The sequence below is a fragment of the Citrus sinensis genome, chromosome 5 (genome assembly GCF_022201045.2).
Source record: "Citrus sinensis cultivar Valencia sweet orange chromosome 5, DVS_A1.0, whole genome shotgun sequence".
Taxonomy (NCBI): Eukaryota; Viridiplantae; Streptophyta; class Magnoliopsida; order Sapindales; family Rutaceae; genus Citrus; species Citrus sinensis.
Window position 1 is genome coordinate 8622063 of NC_068560.1, and position 16410 is coordinate 8638472.

The window sequence follows — 16410 nt, forward strand, 5'->3', positions numbered from 1 at the left end:
AACTCTATTAATTGAGAGTTATCATGACACTTTTAGATTTAAATCAATAATACTTAGAGAGTAAATGATGTGTTTTCATTACATTTTTGTTATATTTTGCATAAACATTCATCTTAATTTTTTCTTAATAAATGTTGTTTGATTTAAATTAATTTGTGTGCTTAAATCATATGCATAATTGTTGGTGACTAGAAGCTCAAATTTTAAGGAAAGAATACTGATGCAATAGATTTGCAAAAATAAGGAAAGAACATAGCTACAAAAAAATTGCAACAAATCTAGAACAATGTAGATGTTGTAGCCGTTGCTGTAGTAACATTGCTGTAGCAATCCTGGAACAACGATAGAGCATATTCCGCGCGAGATACCCAGAATATTGTGATATGCAGTTTCCTAATATGGATGATGCGTGCCCTAAACTTCCGTTTACCCTAATTTTCAACTATAAAAGAAGTACATATGCAAATGAAAAGGGAGAACCGTCACCCAAGGAGAAAAACCACAAAGAAACAAAAGAAAAATAGGATTCAAAGGAGAGATTGAGGGCTGCACAAGAGGAGAATTTGAAGAAATCAATCGGGAACTCAGTCCTTATTCTTCTCTTGTTTTCTTGTTTACTTTTTAGTCATAAGGATGTGTTTGATGGCTGAAATTTTATTCTTTATTTTTCTTTTGCAAACCATGAACTAAATTTATTTGTGGTTGAGTGATAAACAATCTTGATGGTTTATTGACTAAATATATGTATTGATAATATTTATTTCTATTTATTATTTCGGCTGATCACCTATTTAATGATACTACCTAAGAAAGAGTCACAAAATGGCCTATCTTAATGGAACATATCAGAGGAATTATGTAGATTAATTGCTATTATATTTGCATTAAAGACTATCTTGGTATACGTATTACCATCGTACAAGTGTCAAGTCTAATAAAACTCATAATCATTGTCAATTATCCCCTTCAATCCATTATAAAGCAGTGTCACTTTAATTATAAATCTCTCAGCTTTATAACTATTTCTACAAAACACTATTTTCATTATAGCATCAATTAGGATCAGTCTACTTAGAGCGTCTGGATCATAATAAAACCAACATCAAGTGTTTCACCAACAAAATTAATAATGGCTTTCACCCTTAAGTTTGGCTAAAAATAAAAATCAAACATCCAATCAATAACATCACCAAAATAAATCATGCATATCATAAATGACATTATAAAAATAGCCATGATAAAACAAGAAACCAAAAACCCTATTATAAAAATCTAGACATGATATTCACATTAAAGTTACAGACCACAACAAGTAATCTGAAGTTCACAATACACTTAATGAACTTGCAACAAGAACTTGGCAGACACAATTACTTCTTGAAAACAAAAATTGCATCAAATACAAAAAGGTTTGAACTTTAACTTAAAAAAATATATTTGAAAAAAAATCATTCTAGCTACTACAAAATGCCTCATAAACACCAAGTTCATTAAGAGTAATGTTGTTTGAATTTTATTAAACTCGCAAGTGCACGGATTTATTTTAGTGTAGATTAATGTTGACGAATGTCAATTCCACAAGGAGATAGATTTAATTTTGTATAAGGTTAATTTTATGTAGCTACAACAAAATAACTCATAAACACCAAGATCATTAAGAGTAATATTGTGTAAATTTTATTGAACTCGCAAGCGCACAAATCTATTAACGAATGTCGATCCCAAGAGGAGGTAGATTTAATTTTGTTTAGGGTTATTTTTCCAAGTTTGTATGTAAATTGATTGGAGATGAATTCTGAGTAGTACTAAGATTTAAAATAAAAAAATGGCATGAATAAATTAAGGATGAAAATTATTCAAATAAAACACTTGAGTCTTTAGATTCGCACTCAACACTTCACCATGAGCTTAATATTCCTTTTTAGTTCTAACTAATTTATGAGGGAGATATTTCCACTCCTCATAAGTCTCACTCTAATAAATATGGTATCAAGTACTCAGTGTACCATAGAGTAATGATCTTCTGCTAAGTGTGGTGTCAAGTACATGTTATGTCAGACAATAATAATCCTTCTATTCGATAACGTGGTAAGACCGTTCACTAAATAACTTGGATAAGACAACCCACAAATACTAGAGGGGATTCTACGTCTAATAAATATAGTGTAAAGTGGTCATTGTTCCATACAGTATTGATCGTTCACTAAGGAGCTGGTATATCGCGCAAAATCTAAACAATATACAAGGTCTGTCAACAATGAGTTAAAATAACCACAAAAATCAAAAAGGAAAGGAAGGTAAACTTATCAAATTAAGCTCATGGATTACGTTGAGGCTTCACTTTTGACCTAAGCTAGAAATTAAATTAATCACTCATAGTTGAACTATGTATAAAAGTACTAGATAAAGTGAGAATCACATAAAATAGAGCTCAAATTTGGATTCAAACTGTCAAATTAGGGGAGGAGCTCCCCATTTATAGATACATTAAGTAAATTATGGTCATTGGATGAAAATAATTCGAACGCTCAATATTGCACTGCGTAGTAAGCTTTGATTGGTTAGAACACATCATCAATGTTGTGATATGTCCAATAATATGCGACTACGTCATTGGTCAATGCTAAGTCATCGATCAATGCCACATCATCGGTCAATGGCACATCAACATTTTTCTGTCCAAATAGGATGCTGCCACGTCATCGGTCAATGCCACATCATTTAGTCAATGCCATATCAATACCCCACCAAAATTCTAAAATTATTATTTTGCACTTTATGTCTTTCCTAAGGTTTTTAACTATTCTGAACTAAAAAATACTATTCATTTTGCTGTTCGACTTCTCGTTAATCATAAAATGACCAAAATACCTCTAAAATACATAAAATACTCAAATTATAACAGAACACACACAATCAAAATTTAAAGGACTTAAATACATAAAAATAGAAATGTTAGTGAGGCTAGGAGTGCAAAATGATGATTTTACTTTTTATAAATATGCATTTTCGAACACTCAACACATCTCTTAACCAGCTCATTGCTAGACCCTATCAAATTAAGTAATAATATCTAGTGAAAAATCTATTCTTCTCATTTGCCACTCAACAATCAATCAATATTGATTATGGGATTTGGTTAAAAGAAAGTAATACTTTTGTTCTTACCATTTCGTTGAAGTTTCTTCCTCAGACAGTAGTTTTATTTATAATGTATTTCTAACCAATTCTAACTATTTTACGCGAAAACTTTATATTTGTTTAGGCAAGAGCCCAATTTATTAAGAAAGAGCTATGTTGGACAGTTCAAACTCTCACCATTTTACACGAATATTCTCTGCTTGCTTAGGTAAAAGGCTCGGTTACTAAGTAAGTGTTCACACAAGCTCGATAAACTCTCACCGTTTTATGTGAATGCCCTCTGCTTAGGTAGGAGACCTCATTACTAAGTGAGAGTGTCTTTTTTTTTTTCCAATTTTTTTCTTTTTTTTCTTTTTTAGGGTAAAGTGACTACTGTCTCTAGTCGTTGCTTTTGAATGAAACAAAAGGACTAGGTATTACAAAATCTCAACTTACTATCACCATCAGTCGTGTTTGTGTGTCTAGAATGGTCTGTTGAACCTTTCAAGATGGCCAAAATAGACAAAAAGGGTTAGTCAATATTATCGGGATAGAGAATTCAAAATTTTGGTTTTTTTAATAATTATTATTATTTAGACTTCAAGACTAAGAAGTTGCATGTCTAGAGTAACTAAACTCCATATTAGGTCATCCTCAAAACTATTCAAGGTTAATCTTTATAACAAAAATTAATAAAAACATCACTAGGACTGAAAATATGCGCTTTGTACTAAGCCATCTTTTACTCAAAAAAATAAAATAAGTAAAGAATTAGTAAGAATACAAGAACACAACTATTAGTTATTCTATAATTGTCAACTATCCTCCAACTAAAATGAGACATTGTCATCAATGCCTTAAAGGAAAGAAATAGAGAATAGAAGACTTTACCTGAACACTGCAATATAAAATATTTATAAATGAAGGGTCAAATCTAATTTGTTCTTCTTACTACTATTGCCACCATCATCAATAAACTAATCCAACATAAGATTATTGGGATTTGGCTCTAGTTTATAAGATTTTAAAAGATCAAGTAACTCATTAGAAGTAGGAGCACAAATAAAGAATTCTTTTCATTGTAAATGAAATAATTGATTCTTAATTGCATGGTTATTAAATGCTATCAAGCCATTATAAAAATTATTGACATTTAACAAACTAATAAACTTATGATGAATATTAAAATAAGGCTAAGAAGCAAATGTAATTAGTGCCTCTAGAGTTGCAAAATCTCCTGACAAGAAAATGAAAGCGTCAACATGTTTTATTATTTCGATTATTCTTTCTTGCAAATTTAAGAAAACTAACTCCTCTTTAGTTGAAGAGCCGGGTAAGCATCCCAAAGGTTTTAGGGCTTCTGGGATGATACCTAGCACTTATCTTCATCTCGTAAAAGCAGCTTCTGAGATTAGTTTTGATAACCCTCGGTCACCTCCTCTATTTATTAGGTCTAGCTTTCTTTCGGTTACAACACGATCAAGATTTATAGCTACCATAATGAACTCCTTATATTTGTCATAGTGCAACCCAAAAAGCACACAAACATTTTTAAGTTGTCTGCTTGAAGTTACTGCCATTGAGACAATTCTCAAAAACTATTTATGAGTTGTTTGAAAAAGAAGCTCGTACTTAAAGATCCTAACGACAGATATAATGATATACAACTGTATATGGGGTGGTGTATCCGTCGTTCAATAGTAAAAAATAAACAGTAAAAAGAAACAAACAATGATTAAACATAAAATTACATCATTAAAAGTAATAATGCAAATAATAAAAGAACTCTAAAACAAAAGGACATGTACTAGTAGTTGTGATTGTGGCTCACATCTTCCTCTAGTTTTATGTCTAAAAACGACTTGAATGCCCTCTATGGATCAAGTATAGGCTTCCCATCCAAATTTCTTATAAAATGGAAAATAAGGTCGTTTATAGTCAAATTCATGAGAATATATCGTGCACGTTCTTTCTAGAATAATGCCATAACTGGGAAATTACTCTTTGTACGTATCCACTGGGTTCAAGAGTCGAAAGGACGTCATCTAATGACTCTTTATTCAAGCCATCCCTAATTAATTGAATCTTATCTTTCCTGTTATCAGACATATTCCCAAAGATTTACACGGACGTATTTTGCATTCCATTTAGGCACACTTATAAGAATGAACTTTGAGTTGTCTATCTCTTCGTTTCCTTGTATAGTTTCCTTTCTCGCAACTAGGCATGTAAGCAATAATTTTAAGAGATAACTGCCCTGCTAATTATGTTTTGGCTTAAATTAACCAACTGATATCAACATGGATGTTATTTCTTATAAGTAGTCATAAGCATTCAGATCAAGTTTTATAGATTGTGAAGAGTGCATTTTAGGGGAGAAAGGCAAATCACTTGTGAAGCTTTGCAAGAATTGCGTTCCTATCCATAGACACACATGAAGTAAATAATAAAATAAAAACACATAATGTAAAAATTAGAATGTTAACTCCCATTGTCCTTTTATTGAGTTTACTTCGAATTCCAATTATATATCATAGATACCACCCTCTATTTTCTTGAGTCGTCTTTGTACTTCTTCAAAATGGGATACTAACATTGGTGGTCGTAAATCCCAAACAAGATGTGATTTACAAACTTAGAGCAAGCTGCTTAGGTGACACTTCACTCGTAGAAGTTCATTAAGGTAGTTGAAGATGATCTATCTCATTGAGGTACTTATGACGTATAGTACAAGTGATAAACGAAAATAAAATTATTAAGTAAATGAACTTAAGTGAGAAATATTCAAATAATTTCAATTAGTAAAAAGAAATGACAAAAAGTTAAATCACCTAAAGAAAAGACTCATTTAGGAAGTGGTGGATCACTTAAATTTATTTCGATGTCTTCTTCACTACTAGAAAAATGGTCTTTACTGACACTTGTTAACAAGTATCAGTAATTACATGTGATTGGGGCATTTTCCGTGTTTAACAGATAAGTATCACAAATTTCTAATACTATAGTGTCTGTAAATTAAGTATCAGAGATATATGACATTAAGGTATCAGTAATTAAAAAAATAAAATTTTAATTTTGTCTCCACTAGGAGTCGAACCGCAGACTTCTAAACTTTAGCTTTTTAATTTTAAACGTTAAACCACCAGACCACAAGTTGTATGTAATTTTTTAAAATTAAATTAAATTATCTAGAAACTATGTCTTAATGAGGTGTACATGGAAACCTAAAATCTAAAAATTTTGACGAGCAAAAAATCTATCCCCACTGCCATTTTCTTCTTTGAACCAAAGCTCTCTTCTCTCTCTCTTCCCGCCTCTATCTCTCTACCTCTCTCTCTAATAACGATCTACCTCACAAGCCGCTGCTGTAAACCTTCAAAGCCGCCATCCTTGAGCTAAAATACCCCTAGAAAGACACCTAGAAAGTGTTGTGAAGAGCTTAGCCAAAGTTAGGGTTCGAAAGTCAGATTAAAAAAATTAGGGCTTTTTTTGTTCATGGTATTTTATTGTTTTTAATGTGTAGATCAGAGAGAATGAGTTTGTCGTCGTCGATGAAACCAATATCAGTTATAGAATCCACAGAGGTTGATATACAAAGAACCTGTGACTTAGAAAAGGTTTTGTTTCATCTTTATCTATAATTACTTTATATATATATATATATATATATCTGAAACCCTGATTTTGATTTCCTTTGGGGTTGATGTTTTTGGTTGAAGCTGGGCTTTATGAAAGCAAAGAAGAAGCAGCGAAGAAAGAAGAGGTTCTCGGTCGAATTAATTAGGCAAGAATTTTTTTTAAAAAATTATGAGTGATTTTGAAACTAAGATCACTTCTTGTGATATGTTTGTTATCGTTTGGTTCATTCTTCATTTTGTAATTTGGTTATGAATTGAGCTTGTTTGAGTTTTGTTGGTTATCTTAGAGATTTTATTTTGTTAGAGAATTTAGTGATTTTGTAATCAGGAAGTTTTGTGGGTGTGTTTGGATTTGGGTGTTCTAGGGTTTGTGAACTTGAATGAGGTTTGATTTGGTGAAATTGAAATTGATGTCAATTTTGAGCTTGAACTATTGATTCTATAGATGGGTTTGTTCTATACTTGTCGAAATTATTCGTATTCTTTGAATGCATGAGTATGCCCTGTGGACAACCTTAAATTGTTTGAAGGGTTTCTCAATAGTTTATGTAATGATGATGGAGTTCAAAGACAATGATAATATCAAGTTTAAGTCATGATTCTTGTTATGAGTATTTGTCCTTTTTATTCATTTTGTGGTTTATGTTAAATTATTTGTGTTCTGAGTGCCAACGTGTGTGTTGTGTATGGAGTTTAGGCACCAGTGATAAGAAACCTGGACATTTCATATTCATGGATAGTAATTATATAAAGCAATTGGGTTTCTATCTTTTGATGAGTCACCTGGACGTTTTATATTCATGCAATAAATAGCCACAGTTTCTATAGATGTTAAAATGCCTTTGCTGCAAGAAACCCCTTCAGTTTCAAGTTCCAGTCCCATTATTAGCCCTCTTTCCTTTCATTTTTCCTATAAATTCTAACTTCTATGTTATCAATTCTAACTTCTGTTATTAATTGATATTTTAATGGCAATTTATCCAATGTTATCAATTCTAACTTATGTTATTAATCATTATCAGGTCTATGTCTTGACAGTGCAAGCTTATAACTATCCTGTGACCGCCTTCCAATGGCATCCAGAGGTATTAACTTCAATGCTCTTAACAGTGATTTTAGCTGCACCCCATTTACAAAATTGATAAGCTTAATATGGCAGACTGACCTGGTTAATCAAACCTTTTGAGTGACATTTGTGTGCTAAACTCTAGATGTGTGTGATGTTGTGGACAAGCTGTCTGGCAACACTATTTATTTCTCTAAAGATGATTTGATTTTAGGCCAAGCTACAAATTTCTTGTGGTATTCATGTCATGTGTTACATCTTTCTAGTCAAGTTCTATTTCTGTGTGGTTTATGAGAAAATATTTTTTTGTATTCATCTTGTTTCTCCAAGTCAGGTATTTCCTAAACAAATTTCTTAGTAATGCAATTGATTCTGTTTAGAGGAAAAGACTGACCAAATATGTTGCAGAAAAATGCTTTTGAATGGGGGCCAAAAACAATTCCACACACAGAGGATGCCATTCGGGTGACTCAACAAGCTGCAAACGTTTTTATAAGGTCAGTTCTTATTACCTGCATGATTGTTTATGTTACGAATTTCATTGTTAAGCAAGTGCTGGAATTTCATTGATAGTTTATTTTCTTTTCTTAATGACATATTTTATTAATATATATGAAGGAAAAATAGAAATAAATAATAATATATTGTCATTCGCTTTGGTTATTTAATAATCTTGTCTTGTTAACAAATATCATTAACATACTTCCATAAATGGACAATTGAATATGCAAACAAATTTATAGTAAATTACATTAATAGTTGTGTTCATATCACTTTGATGACCAAAACTAATTAGGAACACCATGTGGTTAATTATGGGGTTATCTGTTCAGTAAAAGAAATTCAAATTAGGCCTCTACTTTTGAATGTACTCAAACAGTAAAATAATTAAAGAGACTGAGGCTAATAATATCAAACTCTACATCTTTGCTGCAGCGCGGCTAGGAAGTCATCAAACAGGCCACCTGCTCGAAAAGTACTTGACAACCTCATTTACAATTACAATCCCAATTCTTAACTTTCCTGAAGGCACTAACAATGGGTAAAGGTTTTTCATGTTTAGATAATTTCGTTCTAATTGGATTAACATACCTTAGCGTAGCTAATTCCTATGTGACTTATTGACACGAATGGACACTTTTAATCTGAAGTGAACTAATTAAGCAACTATAATCGTGTAGGAACTATGATCATGCAATCTCATCTTTACAAACTCTTTCCATTTGCTATTTTACCATTGAGGCTTACACAAGGGTATAGAAGCCACTTGACACAGCTTAAAAACTTTTAAAATAGTGCAGAAGATCAACTTTTTGTTTTATAATAACATAATTTTTCATTTGCTCTCATCAGAGGTGAGAAACTTTGCAGATGATGCTTCAATGGCTCCAAGTTTCATTATGACATTATTTCATTTCAGTTATTTATTTTCTTTACATTATGTCATTGCAGGCTGCTGGTCTAATAAATTAAAAATGAGAAATTCCCTTCTTTCTTCAATGCCTTCCCAGCTTTACTACTTTGGCAATGGTACTTTCCATTAGTTTTCTATGAAGCTTGAGTAGAGCCTAATACAAAATATTTATTTTTGCTTGGAGTTAATTTTTTACTGGGTTTTTAATTTAATGGATAGACACATTGTGTGTTGTGATGATATTTAATTTTGTTTTTTTTTTCTTTTTAAATTTTCAGGAAACGGTGAAGTTCAGATGCCATATTAGGCCAATTCCATGCAAGCTGATAGCCCGGTGTATGCTTTCTTTCTATCCTTCAAACATTAATACACCATTTTAAGTACTTAAAATGAATACAAGATATTTTAAGATGCTGCAGAGTGCAAGGAAATGGCAAAAGCAAATTTTTTTTTTTGGGTGATTATGGACTATGGTGTTTGCTGGAATAATCAAAAGCTTTTTTTTTTCAAAGATCAGTACTTGCTCGTTTGATCAAATTCAACCAGCCATTTATCAACATCAATACTTAAAAAGAAGGAAAAAAAAATTATCGTGCCCTCTACTTTTGTTTGTAAAGTCTTGGTTTGTGAATTCAAAGGGGGTGGAACTATATGAATTAAAGATTGCCTTAGAAAGATAGAGAATATGCATAGCTTTAAGAGGTACATCTCTTAATTGCCTTGAACTCTATATTTGTTGTGAATATTCTGGATTAGTTGCTCCATCAATACAACGGCTGAAATGTTTTATTATTCTAGTAGAGTAATTTGGAATGAGTTGACACTAATTGCATTATGTTGTATTAGATATTAAATTTTATTATGAATTTTTTTTAGCTGGAAAATCATTGTTTTTTATATATTGAGAAATAAACACACTTTCTTGAAACAATATGTTATACTGAAAACTTGAATACTATAATTTGCTATCTCACTCTCTCTTATTCATATATATATAAGAGAATTAATTCATCATCACCTTTTTTTTTAATTTATATCTATAGTTAAATATATTCTACCTTATTTCTAATCAAATGAGTTACAACATTCTTATTCTCTAATTTTCCTTTAAGATAATTGAGTTGATCTGTTCATAGCTTATGAATTTTTTTGTTTTCGAGCAAAATATGTTTATTTCTATTAAATTTTGTCTCTGTATTGCTTGTTAATTTATTTTCCAACCGTTGGAATTTGGCAACCAATTCTTTTCCTTTTTCTTTTATTTGTTTGCAGATATGATTAATATGTTTAAAGTGTTTCTTCTTCAACTTATATCCATAGCCCATCAAATTTATCGAATGAAGAAACTGTCCGTGAATGAAGAAGCTGCCCGTGATAATGCATGATCGCAGTACTTATGTTCATGGAGTGAAAAATAATAATCCTTCTAAATTTAGCTTTTAGATTTGGTAAATTTAGCCCTTAAATTCAGCTATGAGTAGAAGGAATTTGATTGGATAATAGCAGTTAAGATTATTCAATTATAAGAATAAGATGTCTTGTAATAAGACGTCTTTGTGTATTGAAGTATTTGGATTGTGTAATATATATTGATAATATTTAAATGTTATGAAAGGTTTTGATATATAAATTGATTTTTGTTCTTATTTCTCACAGCCTTTTAATTCTATCAACAAATCAATGGGCAACATGTCATTTTATATAATTATTTTTTTAAATAATAAATAAAGTAGTGAAACTAGAGTAACAGTAATCACAAATACTAATATATTATTGTAATATTTTTGATATCATGGTGTTATTATTTTAGTGATACTATAGTAATAGTAATCACTGACACCACTTATAAGTGTCACTATTTTTCTGACTCCCAGATTACTGACACAATTAACAAGTGTCAGTAAAAGTAATTTCTGACACTATTCTAAATTCAGTAAAGACCATTTTTCTAGTAGTGCTTTTTGTCATTGGTACTCTAGATATGGTTTTAATCTTTGACCATTAACTTTGAAAGTTACATCATTCTTTGAAATGAAGCCAAACCAAACTAAGTCATAGAGATGAGCTAAACCAAACCGAATAGAATTAGTATAATTTGGTTTAGATTAGTCTGTATTTAGTTCATAAAATCATGAACCAATTAAATAAAATTTAGGTCGGTTTTGAGTCAAAATCGAACCAAATCAGATAATACCCACCCCTACATCTCATCAAAAATTTAAGGGCCACTGTTAACCCAAAAAAGAAAGTAAAAGATTGAAAATAATTTACAAACGCTAGACGGACCGCTATAACTTAAATATTTTCCGAAGATATATTTTTGAACTTGCAAGTACAATGCACATGCACTTATTCTATTATACGTGAAAACAACACAAGACAAAAGTTCATAATTTACGCACAACATGACAATGATCTAAATAAATTAATAATAACCATATGAATGAACCGCACACAGTTCTGTGCCCATTAAACTCATATTTTAAACTTGGACACAAAAAATAAGAAAAAAAGACATTAAATTTAATTTATTGTTGATAAAGAATATTTTTTTGAGGTAGACCTGTGTTGAAGCGAGATCGTTTATTATAATTTGAATAAAAAAATGAAAATACACAACTGGGGATACGATGAGTCTTATCTTTTTAGAGAGACATACAACTACGATAAAATATTAAGATCATCAACATAAAACTTAAACAAAAGCTTAAGATTATAATAAAAAGAGCCCAAGTAATAATCAAACGGACATGCAAGACCAAGATGACAAGCCCTAAAGTTGTAGGCCACTTGCGCACAGTATGACAATATGTATCACAAAATCAAAGGGAAGACCTCAAAATCGATGACACGTTTTTTCCAGTACTTGTACTCACATCGAGTACTGGTGGATTAACAGTAGCAAATGAAAGCAGTTCTTGGTCACGTTCAAACAAGGCGAGGTCTTCTGGGCTCAGAAACACCAATACTTCTATTCCCTTCCCATCGTTTGTGTCCATCAAAACAAACAAGTTTGATATCACATAATTTGATATAGTCACATGTACTGGCTTCCCCCATCCAAAATCTGCTAATCCGTAAAATGGAAAGTTAACAGTGCTGGAGAAAGTGTAGAAATCGATCTCATCTTTTTCAAACTTTTCTTGAAGTGACTCCGGAATATGGAATAGATTCTTGGTTTCGAGCACTGTTTGGAGACCCTTTTTGCTATATTCTGCCTTCGCTTTCCTTAACGAAAGAACCAAGTCTTGTACCGTTTCAATTTCATTTCCACTCGCCTGCGCCGTCACATAGCCGACAGAGTTGCCCACGGAGTTTTCAGGCAAGGGCGGATTCGCCACGGCACGCACGTTCATCGCGTGTACTGACAAAGAAGGTCTTGAATACCCGAGGTTTGATCTTGAAGCCGCCTTTGCACATTTCCAAATCAGTGCAGTCAAAACCTCGACGCGTGATGGTCTAGGCACGGTGGCACTTGCAACTTTAGCCCTGAGTTGGTCGATTTTCGATGCATCAAACACATATCTGTTTACTTCAGTCGGTGCATTATGGAAAGGTAAGGGCACGAATGATTCACTTGCTGGAAAAAACGTTGCAGCAACAAATGCTGGAATCACTTCCTTATTAATATTGCTGATGCTTGATGACTGACTATCTGCACGAGCTGTGGCGGTCCAGCTGTTAACGAATGTGCCTACCGAGGATCCATCAATGAGCTTGTGATGAGTGCAAACCGCAATTGCCAGTCCCCCGCATTTGAAAAAAGTAGCTTGTATGCGCAGCATTGGATCCCCGATGCCTGCTGCTGAGGATTCTGCGTACTTGAACGGATGAAACTCTCGTAACAACTTCTGATCTGGCTTTTGTAGATATTCAGACAAAAAGCCGTTAGCAAGAGCTTCAACGTACTCGGCCCCTTGGTCATTACATATGATTGAGAAATCATCTTTGAGTCTCCCAGCAAATGGGTAGAATTTTGTGAGTGTTTTTGATAGGGATGACTTGAGACGTTGCGATATTTGGTAAGATTTTACACTGCTGTCTGCTTTGTAGAGAAAAATAGTGCACACATATATCGGAAAAGTGATCTGGTCCATGAGAGACAGTTTAAAATTTCTTAGGTGATGAGGAGTAGGGTATGCTGGCTTGATGTTTTCCCTGGTTAGGACTTGTACCTCTAGTGCCCTCACCATGTTGGCCTTGCGACGGTGGTACGTGGACTTCTAGTTAGTAATTAGTACCTGTCCAATAAAAGATCAAAAGGTTGTTATTATGTGTATATTTTATGAATAGTTCTTGACAAAGCGAGGGAAGATTAAATTGAAAAAGAAAAAAGTTTTACAGCATGGGAAAGGGAAGAAACAAACCCGCCAGGAAAAACCAAGAAAAAAATCATCTGAATTAATAATAAGCGGTCATAAAAATAGAATCATTATCTTGTAAGAATTTCTTTTACTTTAATATGGCAAGAGAAGAGATAAAAAACAGAAAAATATATATTTTGATGTATTAAAAGATAAAATATATTGTATTAAAATATATCTTTACGTGTTTTTCTTATTTTTTAACTTATCTTATACGTTAATAAGGTAAGGGATACCTTATTGAAAATTTACTCCCTAAAAATATCTCTCAAATGTCAAAATTATTATATACAAATTGTAATAACTAAAAAAACTCAGCTCGAGTAAAATTCATGCGCAGTGGGGCTCTCTGTAATGCTCATTTTTGAAAGCCCCAAATGTGTGGCAAACAGATTCCAAACCTTTTGATTGTATTAGAAGTGTATGTATTTAGTAGATTCTAAATTATAATATATGTGTAAATTGTAATAATTAAAACAAACATAATAAAAATAGAATTAAATAAATAAAATCTCCAAAAAAAGGGGATGAAAACCCAGTAATTTGCCATAATCTCATGACTCAAAGTATTGGTTACTTACAAGCAATACAAAGCCTGCCGTTCTCCTGTAGAATGTGCTCTAGACCTCAGTTGCTTGTATGACAGCTGACTGTTAGACTGCTGCTCCTTGATAGCTATTACCATCCCTTATAAATATGCACAAGCGTTCTGAATAGCCTGACTATTTAGGTTGCAAAATTTGACTCCTTTATATTTAATATCTTTAGTTTATCAATGCAAGCTTTGTTTAGGTTGCAAAATTTGACTCCTTTATATTTAATATCTTTAGTTTATCAATGCAAGCTTTGTTTAATGAGTATTTGTACTTGATATGCATGTGCTTGCATAGATATTAATAAAATGTGTTTTTTTGGATCTCTACGAGGAATCGTGCACATTCATAGTCGAAATCTAATGACTTATAAATGTATACAAGCGTTCTGATTACAGCCTAACTGTGTTTAGTTACAAAATTTGGCTCCATTAATATTTAATTGCTTTGCTTTATCAATGCAAGCTTTGTTTAATGAGTATTTGTATGATATGCATGTGCTTGAAATGTGTTTTTTTGGATCTCTATGAGGAATCGTGCACATTCATAGTCAAAATCTAATGACTTAAAATAATTTGTGAATGACTTATAAATGTATACAAGCGTTCTGATTACAGCCTAACTGTGTTTAGTTGCAAAATTTGACTCCATTAATATTTAATTGCTTTGCTTCATCAATGCACGATTAATTTAATTAATCGGCCGGCCGTTGAATTTCGAATTGCACATAATATGCATGTGCCTTGCATTATACATATATAGTTATTATTTGTATTTAAATAAAGTTTTCCTTATTTCACCGAGGTTTCTTAAAAGAAAATTGACTTTAAAATATTGTATTATTAAAATTCGTCAGTTGCTTATATTATTTTTAAGTACTATCACATGTCTCTTATGTCATTAAAATATGCCAGCCAATTCAGCAATGCGCTTCCGCAAGCGCAAAAATTTAAAACGAGGCCAGCCGCCGACTGCTGTTCATGTGATGCATATTAAGAATCTATAATATATTAGAATATGTTTCATAATTAATTAAGTTTTAGAACTTTTAATTTCCTTTTCAATTTATAATTTTTTTTTATAATTTAGAATTTTTTAAAATAATTACTATTATTATAAATAGCTCCCCTTGTAGCATTTGAAAGCAGCTTCAATTTCAATAATATTTTCAATTGTCAAATCTCTGTGTAAGTATTTGAGTTAGTTAATTTTCGGTATTCTACGAAATTAACGAATTTTAACTTTTAAATTCACAGATTTCTTTTGAATTAACGTGAATTTAACTTAATCTTTATTCTGATTTTCTTTAAAATTAACGAAATATTTTGATATTAAACTTCCGCTACATTAACTTACTATCAGAGATAAAAACTCTACTATTATCAATCTAACCCCATCTACTACCGAATCTTTTCTTTTCCCCCTTCTAATTTTTTCCATTTTTTCCATTTAGCTTTGTAAAAAAGAAAAGAAGACAGCAGCCCGTAGCTGCCGCCGTCAACAGCGGCCGGCGCAATCTTTCGATCACCGTTCCGTTGATGGCCACCACCATCAGAGACAGAACAAGCGGTCCATCAAACCCCAGCATCGGCCACATCAATCAGCCACATATCGCCGGAAAAAGACAAAACCGCCGCGTAAGTCGCTGCTCTTGTTCGCCGGTTTCCGTCGCGATTTAGCCAGTACCACCACCATCAATCCACTCCTCTCCACGAGCTCAACCTCTTTTATTATTCCCTACCTCCGATCGACCAGCCCTTCGCCGGAATCTAAGCCAACACCAAACCGCCGGCTTTATCTCTAATTTCCAGCCAAACCACCACCACCATACTCATCAACCGAAAGTCTTTCAGATCCACCCATCCTTGCCCGATTTCCGACCATCCTCACACTAAATCTAAAACTTCGCTTAATTATAGTTTCGACCCAATATTTTATTTAATTTTCATTTTAGCCTCATAACATTTTTAAACCCGAATTTGAAAAATGCCTGTAAGAAAAGCTCATGATGCTCATGTTGCAACTTACAAACAAGATGATGTTTCTAGAGATGAAGCCCTGGCTAGCATGATAGATAGAATTAATATGTTAGTTGAACAAATGGTACGAACGACAGAGTTACTTGATGAACGACATCGTACACCAGAACGAGAAGACAAATCAAATGAAAGCTTCGTTAACTCATTCTTCGGGTGTAGGCATAGATCTGAATCTA

The 16410-nt window shown here is 32.4% G+C and overlaps 1 protein-coding gene and 1 long non-coding RNA gene across 2 annotated transcripts; one reads left to right on the forward strand and one right to left on the reverse strand.

Moving 5' to 3' along the window:
* Positions 1–7715: 7715 nt before the first annotated feature.
* On the forward strand, positions 7716–10884 carry LOC127902105 (uncharacterized). Its single transcript, XR_008054586.1, has 3 exons — positions 7716–7843; positions 8233–8321; positions 10511–10884. It is a non-coding gene; the product is annotated as an uncharacterized LOC127902105 (long non-coding RNA).
* Positions 10885–11801: 917 nt separating this feature from the next.
* On the reverse strand, positions 11802–14326 carry LOC102627623 (BAHD acyltransferase At5g47980-like). The gene is made up of 2 exons (XM_006471066.3): positions 14184–14326; positions 11802–13479 (listed from the first exon to the last, which is right to left on the reverse strand). Exon 2 carries the CDS (start codon positions 13429–13431, stop codon positions 12061–12063), a length of 1371 nt encoding a protein of 456 aa, XP_006471129.2. The 5' UTR covers positions 13432–13479; positions 14184–14326; the 3' UTR covers positions 11802–12060.
* Positions 14327–16410: the final 2084 nt, after the last annotated feature.

Excerpts from the sequence above, each read along its gene's own strand:
- LOC102627623 (XM_006471066.3), bottom strand. The coding sequence starts at position 13,431 with ATGGTGAGGGCACTAGAGGTACAAGTCCTAACCAGGGAAAACATCAAG.